This window comes from Carcharhinus amblyrhynchos, chromosome 6 (genome assembly GCF_965287045.1).
Source record: "Carcharhinus amblyrhynchos chromosome 6, sCarAmb.v2.hapA, whole genome shotgun sequence".
Lineage (NCBI taxonomy): Eukaryota > Metazoa > Chordata > Chondrichthyes > Carcharhiniformes > Carcharhinidae > Carcharhinus > Carcharhinus amblyrhynchos.
Window position 1 is genome coordinate 13,461,822 of NC_137329.1, and position 17,651 is coordinate 13,479,472.

Here is a 17,651-nt window from a genome sequence, read left to right on the forward strand (position 1 = left end):
TTGCTATAATTAATCACTGGATTATTAAACGATAAATTCTCACCACTGATTCAAATTAATTGATTATTTTGTTTTAATGCACGAGTGAACTTGGAGCTTCTAGTTTAAGTGAAGCACTCTCTTCAAATGGAGTAAATCATTAGGAACTATGTATTTCATTCTTTATAATAACATATCACAAAGGCAGTGCAGTGGCACAGTGGTTAGCACTGCTGCCTCACAACACCAGGGACCCAAGTTCAGAGTCTGCATGTTCCCAAGTATCACAAGAAGGCTTACATTAACACAGCAATGAAGTTACTGTGAAAATCCCCCAGTCACCATGCTCTGGTGCCTGTTTGGGTACACCAAGGGAGAACTTAGCATGGACAATGCACCTAACCAGCACTGTGGGAGGAAACCAGGGCACCTGGGGAAAACCCATGCAGACACGGGGAGAACTTGCAGATTTCATACAGAGAGTGACCAAAACTGGGAATCAAACTCAGGGCTCTGGTGCTCCAAGGCAGCAGTGCTAACCACTGTGCCATGAAACCACCGGACTGTCACAAAGACCCATCTGGTTCACTAGTGTCCTTTAGGGAACAAAATCTTACCTCGACTGACCAACATGTGATTCCAGACCCACACTAATGTGACTGACTCTTCACTGCCCTCCGAAATGGCCTTGCAAGTCACTGATAGGCAGCTCAAGGACAAGTAGGAATGGACAATGAATGCCGACAGGTGTGATCTTACCAGCCATTTACGCCATGCTCTTACTGCAGTGAAGTCAGAGAATTTGACGCCCAGCTAAATTTCTGTTCACTGCAGCGGGATGGGAAAATCCCATCAGCGTGTACGGTAATAACATTCCAGCCGACATTTCCAGTGACACCACGTGCTAAGAACAGATTTTTATAAATATTAATGGAATTGAAACCCACAGCTACTCCACATGCACAGTGTCACCAAAGCATCAGATTTATCAAATATTTTGGTTCAGCCATGGTGGGACCCGCTGCGAGTGGTGTGGCGGACCAGCTGGAAATTCACTTTCCTTTGGCAGAACCTGCCCATCCTGGCGGCAGGTGGGGACTGGAAAATCTCACCCTTCAGTAGGGCAACAGTAGCAACAAGCCATATTCATGTAGCATCATCATCATACCAACACATCTCAAGGCACTTCGTAACAGTGTGATCAAACAAGTTCAACACAGACACATAAGGAGGCATTAGGGCATCGATTTGTAACGTACACATTTAAAACATATTCTTTCGAGGTAGAGGCGGCACGGTGTCACAGTGGTTAGCACTCCTGCCTCACAGTGCCAAGGCCCTGGGTTCAATTTTGGCATCCGGTGACTGCCTATGTTGAGTTTGCACATTCTCCCCATGTCTGCATGGGTTTCCTCCAGGTGCTCTGGTTCCCTCCCACAGCCCAAAGATGTGAGAATTAGGTTGATTGGCCACGCTAGATTACCCCTTCGCGGCAGGGGGACAAGCGGGATAAATAAGTGGCATTATTGAGATAGGGCCTGGATAGGATTGTGGTCTGTGCAAACTCAATGGGCCGAATGATCTCCTTCTGCAATGTAATGATTCTATGATTCCAGCTACTAAACTCAAAACTCCCTCAAGAATAAACTGTATATATAAAATGCATGTCATTCTGAGAGAAGAGTTCACTATTTGTAATGAAACCACAAGCACAAATAGAAAGATTTACAATTTAACTACAAATATTAGTAGGGGTGAGGAATTTACTCCAATTTAGTGCATTTGTAACCTCAGTGCACCTGGCCTCAGATTCCATAATACACATGTGGGGCAAGTAATGTAGTCTGACAACACCAAGTTTAAGTCCAACCGATTTATTTGAAAGTAAATATCAAAATTAATTAAATAAATCAGTTGGACTTAAACCTGGTGTTGTCAGGCTTCTTACTGTGTTTACCCCAGTCCAACGCCGGCACCTCCACATCAGGGCAAGTAATGAGCAGAACTGCACGCGTACACTGCAACTCTACAGATTCCCAGCGGCGAGCAGGAAATTTTGCCCTCTGAGTTCAGCCTGTTGACCCCTGCGTGAGCTGCACTCGGCCATAGCTCTGAATCAAATTCTCGGCGTGAGTCCACCATACGAACTTAACAGACTGAACTGAAAGATGACCATTAACGTGCAGCGACTAATGCTTGGAAACCATTGGTGTTTACTGCTTACATTCACAACCTTATAACTGGAAAATAATACTTGCCTGCGTAAGGTGGGGGAAGCTAGGTCGGGATATTTGGACCCTTGCTGCCGAGCGCTCTGGGAGCCGTTGGTTCCGATCGGTGCAGGATTTGCTTTGACAGAGTTGGATGAAGTCACGCTTTCTGTGTCAGACGACACTCCCTTCTCTTTGTCAGTCTGGTTAGGTAACGGAGGCACTGTGTTGCCCGAGGCTACCTTGGACGGCTCTCTCAGTTTTGAGACGGGTAGAACCGCTGATTTGCTGCTGATGTTGGAGTCTATGCTGCTGGTGCTAGACCGATTTCCAGTCCCACGGCTGTTTGATTTACTGGGCCGAGGCAGACTGCGGTATTGCAAGTTAGTGCGTGCATTCAGGATAAGGTAATTCTCCTCAGTGCTCTGGGAGCCATCAACACTGGCTTTCCTACCTGATGATCTACCTATAAGGCCTGACGACTTGGGGATTTTACCCAGAGTTGCAGAACCACTGGTAATAGTGGCGCCACTTGCCGTAATCATCGTGATTCCTCCTGAGGATCCGCCATGCTTCTTGAACCCAAAAGTGTTTGTTCCCCCAGTTGAACGTGAAGCGCTAGATGGAGGTTTCTTCCCTTCGTCCCCACTGCTGCGGCCTGCGTCTGAAGGGGACCGATGGACATTTGTCGATTTAGGAGACAGTCTGCCCTTTTCTGACACCTTAGCATCATCAGTTTTTGCTACAAAAGAAACACATAAAAAGCTCAACACAACGGCTTAGAAATGTCACACATTTGTTAAAACAAATCCCCCAGATAATGCTCAAGGTATACCCAAATTCAACTTTTCAAACATCGTTTTCATTTCCTCCCATGTTCAAACACGTTTGCACAACAGAAAAAAACGCTTTTCGTCGTCGTTCTGGTTAAGACCTTGCCTTTACCTTCCTTTGACAAAAATGTGTCACAAAAATGCATGGTTTTGGCAATAAATTCACAATTGCTGAATAGTGCCAGAGGACTGAGATACAAGTAAGAATTTTGTGCCTTTAGTTCTTGAGACAGGGTGACCTTAAATGGAGGATAAATTTCACGATAATTAAGCAGATCCGTAAAATTACTTCAAACTGAAATGTAATGCACAAGTTTAAACTGGTTAAGGGTAACAATTGGACTGAAATCAAGAACATCTCGATACACCGAGTGATTAGCACAAAGAACGACTGACTGAATACAGTTGTGAAAGCAGAAACCCTGGAATTATTTTTTTAAAGAAACTGGATCTTTCTCCTTGGGTCAGCTAAGGTGACCGCTGTTATTCTCATTTATCTGGTGATCTTATAATGAAACCGATAGGTAGTGGTTTTGTCTGGGTCTATGCTGTAAAGACAAGTGTGGCGTTGCTGAAAGTTTCACTTCTCTGCAGACTTCAGTGGAATGCCAACTGCAAGACTTGGAGCAAGCGCTCCCAGTACTGTTTAGAATGCCATGGGACAAGGGGGAGCAGGGTGCAATGATTCACAGGCAGAGGAGCTAGGGCACCATGTGAGTTCTTAGTCCAGGAGAGACACTTGACATCATCAGGGGTTGTGGGTGGTGTCAAGTTGAGTTCACGTCGTCTCTCGATTTCCTGGCATGTCTTCCTTCAGTGACACAGGCCTAGATTGACTGGAACAAAACCAAAACCTCCTCAAACGCACCGAGCACCCAATCATAGTATATGCTGTACTTGACCTGGTATACACTTCGTCCCATTTGCCTTAGAAGTTATTCTCATTCACTTACACTGCTTCCCAAGATTCAACGCTAAATGTAAAATCCCCAGCAGAGGGAGTCTGCGAAGGAGTACTAAAAAAAAACCCAGATTTAATTGCTTGCGTACAGTTCTGATTCTAAGGGGGGAGTTTTCCCAACCTGCCCACCACGGGAATTGTAGCGGGGGTGGGGGGTGGGGGGTGGGGGGGGGGGGGGGTGTGGTGGTGGTGGGGGGGGTGGTGTGAACCATGCAGTGGTCAGTTCACCTCCGGCAGGATTTTCCAGTCTTGAATTGAGCGCAACTAAATAATCCCACCCTAAATGTCTCAGGCTCATATATATCAAATGGGTGGGATTTTACAGACACACTTGGGCGAGACCGAAAATTCCTACCAATGTTCAACAGAGACTCCTGTTGCCAGACCCTTGCCCGCACCAATTCCGCAGCTGGCAAGATGGTGGAGTTCCAGCCAATATTTCTAATTTCACAGCACTTCCTCTTGAAATTTCTTCATCCTATCCTATTCTCCATTGTTATCCTCCATTCCAGAATATCTACCCCTTACACTGTGACCTTCTGTACATTCCCTCTCCCTTTGGTGGCAGGGTTATCAATTGCCACGGTCCTCGTGTCTGCTACACCCACAGAAACACCTCTCTCTCCACCCTTTATAAACCTCTAAGAAAAACCAGGCCCTAATATTTACAGGAGCAAGAGGGAAGGTTTTGAAATGGGACAGAGAGGGTGTGAGGTGAGGACTTATGGTCAAGAAACAAAGAAGTCGCTGTGCTTCCTGAACATCATGGCATTTTAGCATGGTTTTGTTTTCCATGACCCTAGGGCAAAAGCCAACCTGGTTTCACTACATGCTGAGTGAGAGAAGTTTCAAAGTATGCCACAGTCCATTTTTAGGCCAGTATAGTTGTACTAAGGGTGGTGGGAGACAGGAGATCACAGGGAGTGTGTGTAAAATTGTGTTGGGGGTAGGTGGGTAAGGGAGAACATGGGGAATGTAAGGCTATAAGACATAGGCACAGAAGTAGGCCATTCAGCCCTTCAAATTTGCTCCATCATTCAATGAGAGCACGACTGGTCTGAGTGTGATAACCCTGAACTCTATTTTCCCACCATAACCCCATCACCTTCGATTTCCTGAGAACATACCACACAAATACAAGTTATTTAGTCCAACTAATTCATGCTGGTATTTCTTTGAATTCCTATAGTGCAGAAGGAGGCCATTTGGCCCATCGAGTCTGCATCAACTCTCTCTGACAGACCCTTTCCCAGGCCCTTTCCCCCACCCAACCCCATAACTCTACACTGGATAAAAGCAAATTACTGCAGTTGCTGGAATCTGATCCTTTGATAAAGGATCATCTGGACTCAAAACATCAGCTCTTTTCTCTCCTTACAGAGGCTGCCAGACCTGCTGAGATTTTCCAGCATTTTCTCTTTTTGTTCCCGTAACTCTACACATGTATCATGGCTAATCCATCTAACCAACACATCTTGGGACACGAAGAGGCAATTTAGCATGGCCAATCCACCTAACCTGCACATTTTCGGTCTGTGAGAGGAAACCCAAGCAAACATGAGGAGAATGTGCAAACTCCACACGTTCTCCCAAGGTCAGAATTAAACCAGGGGTCCCTGGAACTGAAGCAGTGCTAACCAAATTTACACTCCAGTTGAGCCTCTTCCTATCTTTTCTCATCTAAACCTAACATCAGAACATCTTGCCCATTCGCTTTCAAACGCTTGTCTAGTTTCCCATTAAATACACCTATACTCTTTGCTTCAACCACACTCAATGGTAGCAAGTTCTACATTGTTAACATTCTCTAGGCAAAGCTTAAGTTCTGAATTCCTAATCGGATCTCTTGGTGACTATCTGGTATTGATGGCCTCTTCGCCACAAGAGGAAAGGTTCGGGGGTTACAGCAGGGAATTGGTGGTGGGGGGGGGGGGGAAAAAAAGAGGTGTTGACGTCGATGGGAAAGGAGAGAGAGATTGTGGAGACAATCTACTTAGATAGTGAGAGGGGAAGTGGGGCACAGGGATGATAACAATGCAAGTATCTTGTGCAGCCACTTCAAAGAGTAGTTCAGAGTCAAACATATTGCTGTGGGTCTGGAGTCACATGTAGGCCACACTCGGTCAGGATGGCAGATTTCCTTCCCTAAAGAGTGAACTAATGGGCTTTGATACCAATTGCACCACTGCTGAGAATAACTATTAATACTGGAATTTTATCAATTAATTGAATTAAAATTTATCCAGGTGCTCCCTGGATGGGATATGAATCCATTCCCCATGTCATTAGCCCGAGGCTTTGAATTACTATTCTAATATTTTACCACTATGCCCCCTTTGTCCCAATCTTTTGGCTGAGGAATAGTATATGGAAATCATAGAAACCCTACAGTACAGAAAGAGGCCATTCGGCCCATCGAGACTGCACCAACCACAATCCCACCCAGGCCCTACCCCCATATCCCTACATATTTTACCCACTAATCCGCGAACCTATGCATCTACAGTCAATCTAGCATGGCCAATCAACCTAACCTATATGGTGTAGAAAGATCTAAAAACAGGAAGGAAATAAAAGGTTCTTAAATACTATAGAAATTATGGAATGTGAAATGAAATATAGGGTGGAATTTTCCCATCCCACCGCTATGGGAATCGTAGCAGGTAGGAGACGGGCCATGCAAAAGGACTGTGCATCTCAGGCAGGGTTTTCAGGTCTTCGGGCGAGCGATGCTGGAAAATCCCACCCATAAAGTTTGTGTAACAATAAGTTACAATTATGTTTCTTCATGAATCAATAGAACTTTTTTTTAAAAAACTTCAATGATCAAATGAAATTATACTTTCAAATTTATATTATTTCTTGCATTCAGCGTGCCGCAGTGTTTTAGGAAAGTTTTGATTTTTGGGAGTCCACTCAAACATTTCCCTCCTCCTACAATTGCTCTGATAAAACAGCCAAGTTTAGACTCTGCATGGAATGGGCCAGAATGATCTCCTCAATCAACCTGATCACTGAGGTAGGTTGGAGAGACGCTCCCCAGCTTTATCCACACCCAAATTGGCCCAGATTTCCTCAATTACCTGTCCCAGGAAATCACATGATTCTCAGCAACACACAACCCAACAAAATTGCATGATACAAGTTGGATCTGCAAGAGTGTTCTGTCCATCATCGTTTGCTCGTGTGTCAAAGTTGTGTGAAGAATGACCTTTGGAGCTCATTTGGCACATTAACACGAGTGGGGCTAAAAATGAAGTAAAGCATAAACCAATTGGAAATGAAATCTAATGTTGGGTGCATTATCTTGATTTAAAATAAAATTCAACTTAACCTTAAAAGCTATTAAACTGACACCAAGAGAGAAACAATAGAAAAGGGGCCAGGTTTAAATGAGAATTTCATTTATTGGGAAGGGCTAACATTGCATCAAGTATGGGAACATGGACTGAGAGCTTTATTCTTTCTATTACAAGGACATTTAGGGTGAGATTTTGCATCCAGTGCAGTTTTATGTAAGATTAATTCAATCTAAATTGTCATCTCTAAACAATAACACTACAACTAACTGATTTTAGGAGCAAGGATGAAATATTTTGCTATGTTAATGTACAGTACGAATTTCACAAATATTTTTGTCACTGCTTAACGTCATTTGCCAGTTGGGCCAAAGTACTTGGTCCAAAGATGTGTGGGTTGGGTTGATTGGCCATGCTAAATTGACCCTTGCGTCAGGGGATTAGCAGGGTAAATATGTGGGGTTACAGGAATAGGGTCTGGGTGGGATTGTGGTCGGTGCAGACTTGATGGGCTAAGTGGCCTCCTTCTGCACTGTAGGGATTCTATGATGCTTGTTTCTTTGTGCAAACTCGCCAGAAGAAAGGCTGCTTTCCTCCGTGAGCTTTTAGCTGCTGTTGCCATCAATGCACTTTCCATTCATCTGTACTTAAAACATTTAGACCTCTAATTTTAAGCATGAACTCACCCGAAGAACTGTGCTCGCGAGTAGATGAGCATAACTCCAGCTGGTCATTGTCCAAAATGGGCGACTTCGTCATGAGGGGAGAGAGGCTGAGCTTTAAGACTTGGGTGCGTGGCTCGGGATGTTATACAGTACTGCCAGTGCTAAGTGGATGTTTGCACACAGGGTACCTGGTCACGTGAAATACACTGCTTGCAGAAATTCTGTCAAAATAGGGGCTTTATAAGCAGCTTCACTGCTTCCCTGATAGCCCACATCATCAACAGGACTGGATCAAAGCCTTGGGGTTGGATTGTTATGAACTGAGCAAAGCTTTTTAAACCAAACACATCTCTGTGTGGCACGATGGTTAGCACCGCTACTTCACAGCGCAGGGAGGTGGGTTCAATTCCTGGCTTAGGTCACTATGTGGAGTTTGCACATTCTCCCCGTGTCTGTGTGGGTTTTCTCACACAGTCCAAAGAGGTGTAGGTTAGGCGAATTGGCCATGCTAAATTGCCCCTTAGAGTCAGGGGAACTAGCTAGGGTAAATGGGGTTAGGACCTGGGTGGGATTGTGGTTGGTGCAGATTCGGTGGGCTGAATGGCCTCCTTCTGCAGTGTAGGATTTTATGACTCTGAAAGAAGATGATCTAACGCTGGCTGAGTAATAAGGTGAAAACTTAATTCGGGTCCAAGTGCTTATTTTGCCTTTCAGAAAAGTGAATCGAAACGAAAGACAGACCAGCTGAGGCGCTTCATACTGATCCCCACTGTGTTCAGACAATTGTGAACTTGTAGCTTAGTTCAAGAACTTATCAGCAATGAGGTTCCATCTAAAGTCAGCTCTGGAAGAGGTTTCCAAGTAAGAGAAGATTAGGATTTGAGATTAGTGTCTGCTGCTTTTTCTCCTTATAGGCTTTGGTATAAATGGAGTATCCCAAAGTCCAAAGATATCTGGGTTAGGTTGATTGGACATGCTAAATTGACCCTAGGGTCAGGGGGATTAGCAGGATAAATGTGTGGGGTTACGGGAATAGGGCCTGGGTGAGATTGTGGGCACAGGAAGAAATCTCAAAATGACAGGTTAAAGTCCAACAGGTTTATTTGGTAGCACAAGCTGTCGGAGGGCTGAAGAAGGAGTGACAGTCCGAAAGCTTGTGCTACCAAATAAACCTGCTGGACTTTAACCTGGTGTTGTGAGACTTCTTACTGTGCTTATTCCAGCCCAACACCGGCATCATGAGATTGTGAGTTCAAACTTAATGGGCTGAATGGCCTCTTTCCATACTGAAGGGATTTTATGATTCTATATCAGATTGCTGTCAAGCGTGTGCACGTATTTTATTTGGAACACCCACTGTGAAATATTGGCCAAGAAAATGATGAGATTTTGTGTACACAGTTGAATCTTTTCCCATATGAGCAGCTGTGCCATCTTAGGCAACAGTCTGAATAATGTGATAAAAATCATTATAAAAGGTATATATGTTTTTCAGCGTGCTGTTTCGTGCCCGTTAATTTTGATTTCTACGACCAAAGTTTCCTCTCTCTGGGCCTTTGCTGCTCACCAAAGCATGAAAGTGGGCTATGGAAAAACCAAAAATAGTCAAGTGTTTTACAGTATTCGTAAACTGGTGTCAAATCAGCAAAGCCTGCTCCCAAATTCTTGCTCCTCTGCAGCCGAGATCTGAAAATCACATCCGTTACTTTGACACCTTTTCTGTTTCTTAGGAGTCAAACAGAGGTATTGTGTTTGAGGGACACAGATCACTGACTCAAGTGAACTCCAGTCACTGCAACAAATGGCCAGCTAGCCAAGGAGGAAATAACCTGAACAGTAGATACAATTGGCTCAACAGGAGTTCATCTTCTCTTGAAGGTCCTCGAAGACTTTTTTTAAACAAATGCTTTCACACAATGATCAGCTGTGTCCTCCTCTCGTTCTCATTAAATCCCGGATCCAAATGCACCAAAGCATAACTTGATCCAAGTAGATCGCCAAACTCAGTTGATGGGAAAATGGAATATTCAGATACATTTTAAAATTTCTGCGAAGTATGCGAGGGTGAGGCTCGATCAATGTTATCCTGGTGAGTCATTTGAAAAAGCCTTGGGTGGCACGTTGGCACAGCAGTTAGCACTACTCCTAAAAGTGCCAGGGACCCGGGTTCGATTCCGGCTTCGGGTGACTGTGTGGAGTTTGCACATTTTCCCCAGGTCTGAGTGTGTTTCCTCCAGGTGCTCCGGTTTCCTCCCACAATCCAAAGACGGGCAGGTTAGGGGTGGATTGGCCATAAATCATTCCTTAGTTTCTAAAGATGTGTAGGTCAGGAGAATTAAGTGTGATAAATATGAGGAGTTACAGGGATAGGGCCTGGGTGGGATACTCTGTCGGAGAGTCAGTGCAGACACGATGGACCGAATGGCTTCTATCTACACTGCAGGGATTCAATGATTCCTCTCAAGAACACATAACTGAAGCCAGCAGCAGGCTCTGAATGCTATCTGCGTGAAGGCAGAAGAGACCACTTCCAAGTTCCTTCTGAACACTAAATGACTAGTTCTCCTTACCTGCTCCATGTGCTTTCAGTGTATTTGTAGATGATTTAGCCCTTGGTGTGGTGACGCCGACCTGTGCTGTCATCCCTCTACGCCAGGATCCTGTCTGGGAAATAACAGTGGTCTTCTTATTTGAGCTGCTTTTCTCAGACTCATCAGATACATCTGATGGGTTTCGCCTCCACTTCGAGCTAGAATCCATCTTTATTCCACTGTCTGATCCACCGTCCGATCTCTTTATTTCTTCTCCAGACCAAGTGGAGTTTCTCTCGGAATGCTTCTCTGAATCTGTCTGGGGCTGGACAAACCAAAAGCCATTACATTCACATAATATGCTCTCTTTACTTTATACAGCAAGTGTGGACAACTTGTCCCTATGGGATTAAAACAAAACGTTTTTGGTGTTGGTTTCCTGGCTTTTTAAAATATGTTTAATTGCCTCACAACTAATTATTTTGACAACTAAAAGAGATACACAAATTTTCATCTGTAGTAAAAAATGATGTGGAATCAGGAACTGTGAAATATGTGGTTTGTGTTCAGTTTATATCTTCCTTCAGTTAGGCCTTTCACTTCATACTTCCACACCTGTTAAAATATAGAATCATACAGTGCTAGATGCTCAAAGGCAACGATTTGCCAAACTGAAAAGGGCTTGATGCAAACAAATCCTGCAATAGACTAGATAAGTGAAGATGACATCCGTGTCCAACTTTTCCATTTAGCATTTTTTAAAAGCATATTTTCATCAGTATTATTTTCCTATAGAACCTCACTCTTCCACACTTGAACAAGCGGCGCTCCGCAAGCTCGTGCTACCAAATAAACCTATTGGACTTTAACTTGATGTTGCGAGATTTCTTACTGTGCCCACCCCACATCTGCACCTCACATTTGCACTTAAATGTCACAGATTCTGGATCAATGCTGCGAGCACAATTGACAATAGGTTACGGAGTCAAACCGCATCATAAACTCTCCTATTGCAAGTAAACGGTCACAGAAATTAATCTTTACTGTGGTGAATACATGAAAAGATCATGCAACATTATGCATTGTGTCACTGTGGAAGTGGTACAGTCATTAGCACTGCTGCCTCACAGCGCCAGGGACCCGGATTCCATTCTAGCCTCGGATGACTATGTGTATGGAGTTTGCACGTTCTCCCCATGTCTGTGTGGGTTTCCTCCAGGTGCTCTGGTTTCCTCCCACACTGTTCAGGTTAAGTAGATTGGCCATGCTAAATTGCCTCTTAGTGTCACAGGGATTAGAGGGGTAAATATGTGGGAGATTATAGGAATAGGGCCTTGGTGGGATTGTTGTTAGTGCAGATATGATGGGCCAAATGGTCTCCTTCTGTATTGTAGTGATTCTATGTCACAATTTTTGTTCCTTTTATAAATTCATGGTTTTGATGTCTCCCGGCTGTTACATCCTACTGCCCTGAAACACAGAATAATACTGGGGACAGCAGCAACAAGTTACTTTTTCTCTTCTCCCAATATGCCATTATTTTCCTCTGTAAAAAGTAACATCTATTGCTAAGGCATCACTCCGCTATTTGGCGCAAGCATTCTTCTTGATGTGTAAGAACTGTGTACAGTTCTGGTCACCCTATTATAGGAAGGATATTATTAAAGTAGAAAGAGCACAGAAAAGATTTACTAGGATGCTACCGGGACTTGATGGTTCGAGTTATAAGGAGAGGCTGGGTAGACTGGGACTTTTTTTTCCCCTGGAGCACAGGAGGCTGATAGAGGTCTATAAAATAATGAGGGCGTAGATCAGCTTGATAGTCAATATCTTTTCCCAAAGTTAGGAGAGTCTAAAACTAAAGTGAGAGGGGAGACATATAAAAGGGCCCAGAGGGGCTTCACACAAGAGGATGGTGAGCGTCTGGAACAAGCTGTCAGAGGTAGTAGTAGAACATAAGAACATAAGAACATAAGAAATAGGAGCAGGAGTAGGCCATCTGGCCCTTCGAGCCTGCCCCGCCATTCAATAAGATCATGGCTGATCTGTCGTGGCTCAGTTCCACTTTCCCGCCCTCTCCCCATAACCCTTAATCCCCTCTCTTATCAAAAACCCATCAACCCGCTTCTTAAAAATATTTAGCGAGGCAGCCTCCACCACTTCAACGGGCAGAGAATTCCAGAGATTCACCACCCTTTGAGTGAAGAAGTTCCTCCTCAACTCCGTTCTGAACTGCCCCCCCTTTATCTTGAGGCTGTGCCCCCTAGTCCTACTGTCTTTTTTGAGCGGGAAGAGTCTTTCCACCTCTATCCTATCCATCCCATTCATCATCTTATACGTCTCAATGAGATCTCCCCTCATTCTTCTAAACTCTAACGAGTACAAGCCTAGTTTATTCAGCCTCTCCTCATAGCTCAACCCCCTCAACTCCGGTATCAGCCTAGTAAACCTCCTCTGCACTCCCTCCAAGGCCAAAATATCCTTGCGCAGGTGCGGCGCCCAAAACTGCACACAGTACTCCAGCTGCGGCCTCACCAATGCCCTATACAGCTGCAGCAAGACCTCCCTACTTTTATATTCAATCCCCCTCGCTATGAAGGCCAGCATCCCATTCGCCTTCCTGACCACCTGCTGCACCTGCAGGCTGGGTTTTTGCGACTCATGCACAAGGACCCCGAGGTCCCTCTGCACCGTCGCCTGCTGCAGTTTTTCGCCACGTAAGTAATAGTCCTTCCTACCATTCTTCCTACCAAAGTGGACCACCTCACACTTGCCAACATTAAATTCCATTTGCCATTTCCTGGCCCATTCGCCCAGCCTATCTAGATCCTTCTGCAGACTCTCCACACCCTCCGCACAATTTGCCTTTCCCCCAATCTTGGTGTCATCAGCAAATTTCGACACCCTACACTCGGTTCCCTCCTCCAGATCATCTATATAAATGGTAAATAGCTGAGGCCCCAGCACCGATCCCTGGGGCACTCCACTAGTCACCAACCGCCAATCCGAATAGCACCCATTGACCCCCACTCTCTGCCTCCTATTTGACAACCAATCCTCTATCCACGCTAACACCCTACCCCCAACTCCATGTCCTCTGACCTTAAGCAGGTACAATTTTGTCTTTTAAAAAGTATTTAGACAGTTACATGGGTAAGATGGCTATAGAGGGATATGGGCCAAACACGGGTAATTGGGACTAACTTAGTGGTTAAAAAAAGGGGCGGCTTAGTCAAGTTGGGTTAAAGGGCCTGTTTCTATGCCGTAAACCTCTGTGACACTAAGTTCACAGCGCTTAGTCAGTAAGCTATTTGTCTTTACAGATTATTAAGTTGCAAATTACTTTTGCCTGGAAACTATGCGTGACTGGATAGTAGTCATGAGCAGGACCTCTGTACAATTGGGAAAGGAAATTGAACTCCCAGAGCAGCTGGGCTGTGTTAAGATAGCCTCCGTGTTTCAATATCAAAGACCAACACCAGAAAGTAAAGTAAATTTTCATTAATGGTGCTTGGATTTTACTAAGGATTTCTATTTTAGAAATGGTAATTCCTTTAACTCAATAGCACACAGTTACGCATGTTATTTAGTGAAAACAGCAGCCTGAAATGTGTGCCATTACCTAAATTATACATACAATGCCTGTAGTTGCTAATTCACATTATTCATTTTCGAAAACAGTAATTACTTTATTTTGAATATAAAGGTTTTCCATTTTTAGAATCATTTAATGTGGATTATGAAATGTACATTTTCCTAAAGTAGTTTCTCCAGAGACTTTTTTATCCTCCCGACACAAAAGCTGCTCTATTTCCCTGAATCTCTATTACATGGTGTGAACCTTGCCATCAGAAGATAATGTGGCAGATTTAAATTGCGGCAGACATTCCACTGATTGTGCGAAGTCATTTTATTCCACCACAAGAACGAAATGATCCAATAATGTGAGTCAAGCTATGTCGTTAGTGAGAACTTGGTGCTAGAAACGGAAAAAAGTTAAGATTATAATTAAACGACTGAATTGAGAGGCAAGGGCTATAATTGTGAACAGGCACACTAAGCAATTTTTTAAACAGATGGGGGAATGCCACACACACAGCAGAATAGGTGAGGAATAGTGCACCTTACATGAGGCAAATTGACCGTTTCAAATAAAAACCCAGAAGTTCAATGAAATACTATTCTTAAACAAACAAAAAATCATGCAGTTCTTTATTAGAGAGAAAGCAAAGTTGGATTCCAAACCCAAGTTTCCACAACTCAAACGAATCAATGGGTATTTTCAACATGGACAATATTATACCTGCTATCTTCAGGCAAATAATGGAAATTCATCAACCACTGTCAGAAATGCTTACTTCACCTTTCAAATGTTGGGCATATTAAAAGCCAAAAGATTGAAAGTGACAAGTTTCAAATCAATGGAGTAATTTTCAAAGCATTCTAATTCGCTGCACGTTTAGAGCAGTTCATTAGGTACAGCAGATTAATTCCGGGGGGGGGGGGGGGGTGTGTGTGTGGTGGTGGTGAAAGGGTTGACATATGTGGAGAGATTAAACAGTTTGGGCTTGTACTTGCTGGAGTTTAGAGGATGGCGGGGGGGGATCTGATCAAAGTATATAAAATTCTAAAAGGGATTAATGAAGACCAGGAGGGCAATTCTCCCATTCCAACCTACTAATCTTCTGGCAGATTGGGCTGGGAGATTTGCACATGCGCCGATTGGCGGGATTTACTCATGCGTTCCCGACGCACACGAATCTCCCAGTGATGGAAATCTGGTGTGTTCCCGGCGGGAACAGATAATTACATTTAAATCACATTAAAATAGCTTATCGTGCCTGGATTGAATTCTCCAGGCTCCATAGCATCTCCCACCCCGCCAGTACAATTTCACTCCGAGGTTTGCAGTAGCTCTTCACTTTCGGGGAACTAGCGAGATCCTCTGCTGGAGTGAAGGGGGGAGCAATCAGGGCCCCCGGGAGGGGGTCAGGTAATGATGTTAGTGCCCCCTGAGCATGGGCACTGTCCAAAGGGCAAAGTGTCCACGCCCACCAGGTGTGGGGCAGTGCCAGGACGGAGGGGCTGATCGGTGGGGGTGGGGTGGTCCCATTGCCTCTCTGCAGACAGGATCAGTCGGGGCTGGAGGGAGACCAGCGATCGTGGCGGACTGGGGAGGGGAGGGCTGCCTCACGTGACATAGTGGCCAAGATCTCCAATAACATCTGATTTGTAGAATCTGCTCCCATACATAATCGTAAGGAGAAAAATATATAAAAAGGAGAAAAAATATATAGAAAAGCATACCACTCAGGACTGGACCTGCATTTGATTCTATAACCAAAAAAGGACAACTCTACAGTGTCTTACTTTTCACCACATTATCATCATACAATATGGCTAATCAACACGAACAAAGTAATGCCTTGATGTTGACATTGCAAATATAGACATACTTGGGGTGGGGGGGAGGAGAGGGAGGTGCGGTTTCACAAAGCACACACAGATACCAACTGTAATGTGTAATCAGGAATACATAGAAAAAGTGCAAGTTTAAACATTAACTTTATTAACACCCCATATAAGCACCTTTCCCATCCTTGGATATATGATGCTGTACCCTTAAGAACCATGTTTATTATTTGTAATGTTTCTTGTAAGAGGTATGTTTATAATTCAGCTCCTTTTTACGTGGTGCCAGTTTGTCTGCACCAGACAGCTCACATCCTGAGAATGCAGAATTTAGCTAGGATGTGTTTGTTTTAATCTGAGTTAATGCTTTTTTGTTTATTTTTGTTTTTCAAGGAATAAGCTACTAATGACCCTATAAACACCTGACTATTTTAGAGAATTCATAAAGTAGAACATGACAGTTCCAGGCTTCTGCATTGGTTGAGATATAAACAAATCTATTCAAACAGAGTTTGAATTGTGCTGAGATAGCACAGCAACTACAGACCAAGGAAATGACAGGTCACTGTGCTTCTTGTATAAGATGAGTGGAAGGGTGAGTAGCGAGTGGCTGAGGTGCCAAATTCCTGCTGGAAAGTGCAATGTGAACCCTGAATGAGAACAGGAATGAATGGACCATGCATCAATGCCACAGCCTGAATTTAAACCCTCAGGGCTCAGACATGGCAATCAGTTATTCTCATGTTGCGTCACCACCAAGCAGTTTTGCACTTCATTGAGACTGTGAACCTGAAAGTTTCATTTCTTAGCCTTTCATGAGGTCTGTCTAAGAGAGACATGGTAAGGAGCCAAGGAGTACGTCAGTTGTCTAAGTTCTCAGAATCATAGAATCCCTACAATGCAGAAGAAAGCCCATAGAGTCTACATCAACTACTACTAAGGACAGTGCATCTTACCCAGGCTCTCTCCCCTGTCCTTTCCCTATAACCCCCACACCATGGCTAATACATTTAACCTACCCACCTTAGGACACTAAGGAGCAATTTAGCATGGCCATTCCACCTAACCTGCACATTTTTGGACTGTGGGAGGTAACCGGAGTAAAAAGTCTGACAACAATAAATAGGTTGGACTAAAACCTGGTGTTGTCAGACTTTTTACTGTGTTTACACCAGTCCAACGCCGGCATACCCACATCGTAACCGGAGCACCAGGAGGAAACCCACACAGACACCGGAAGAATTGGGGCATCCAGGTGAAAGCCATGCAGACACAGGAAGAACATGCAAATTCCAAACAGATAGTGACCCGAAACCAGAATCGAACCCAGGTCCTGGTGCTGTGAGGTATCAGTGCTAACCATATGCCACCGTGCCAAACAACAAAGGAGCGTAAATGTGTGAAAGGGAGAACTTCTTAAATAACTTAAAGAAATCAATTCTGCCCATCATGATTAAAATAAATCTTCAAAGAATAAATTATGAACATGTGACATGCAGAATAAGATTGTGGCTTGAGAATCTGTGCCAGAATGCGATTGCACTAAGGCATGATTGTAAAAATGAAATTGCACCAAGGTGACATTGGTATTTACGTATCTATACCAGGATCTCACCCTTTGCCTCTGATGAACCACATCATGAATATTCATTAAAGATAATGTTCACTTTTATGAATGTGAAAAGTTACAAGCCCTGAGTTCCGCAGGGACAGTTTAAGGGGAGACGATGGCCTAGTGGTATTATTGCTGGACTATTAATC

At 44.0% G+C, this 17,651-nt stretch overlaps 1 protein-coding gene across 10 annotated transcripts in view; it reads right to left on the reverse strand.

Annotated features, from left to right (window-relative positions):
* Positions 1 to 17,651, reverse strand: part of nav2a (neuron navigator 2a) — an 806,339-nt gene that overhangs the window by 113,615 nt on the left and 675,073 nt on the right. For all 10 annotated transcript variants that reach the window (XM_080189918.1, XM_080189922.1, XM_080189916.1 and 7 more), the window contains 2 exons: positions 10,518 to 10,803; positions 2,238 to 2,931 (listed from right to left, as the gene is read on the reverse strand). In XM_080189918.1, coding sequence (XP_080046044.1) covers positions 2,238 to 2,931; positions 10,518 to 10,803 — 980 coding nt within the window. The remainder of the gene's footprint in view (positions 1 to 2,237; positions 2,932 to 10,517; positions 10,804 to 17,651) is intronic.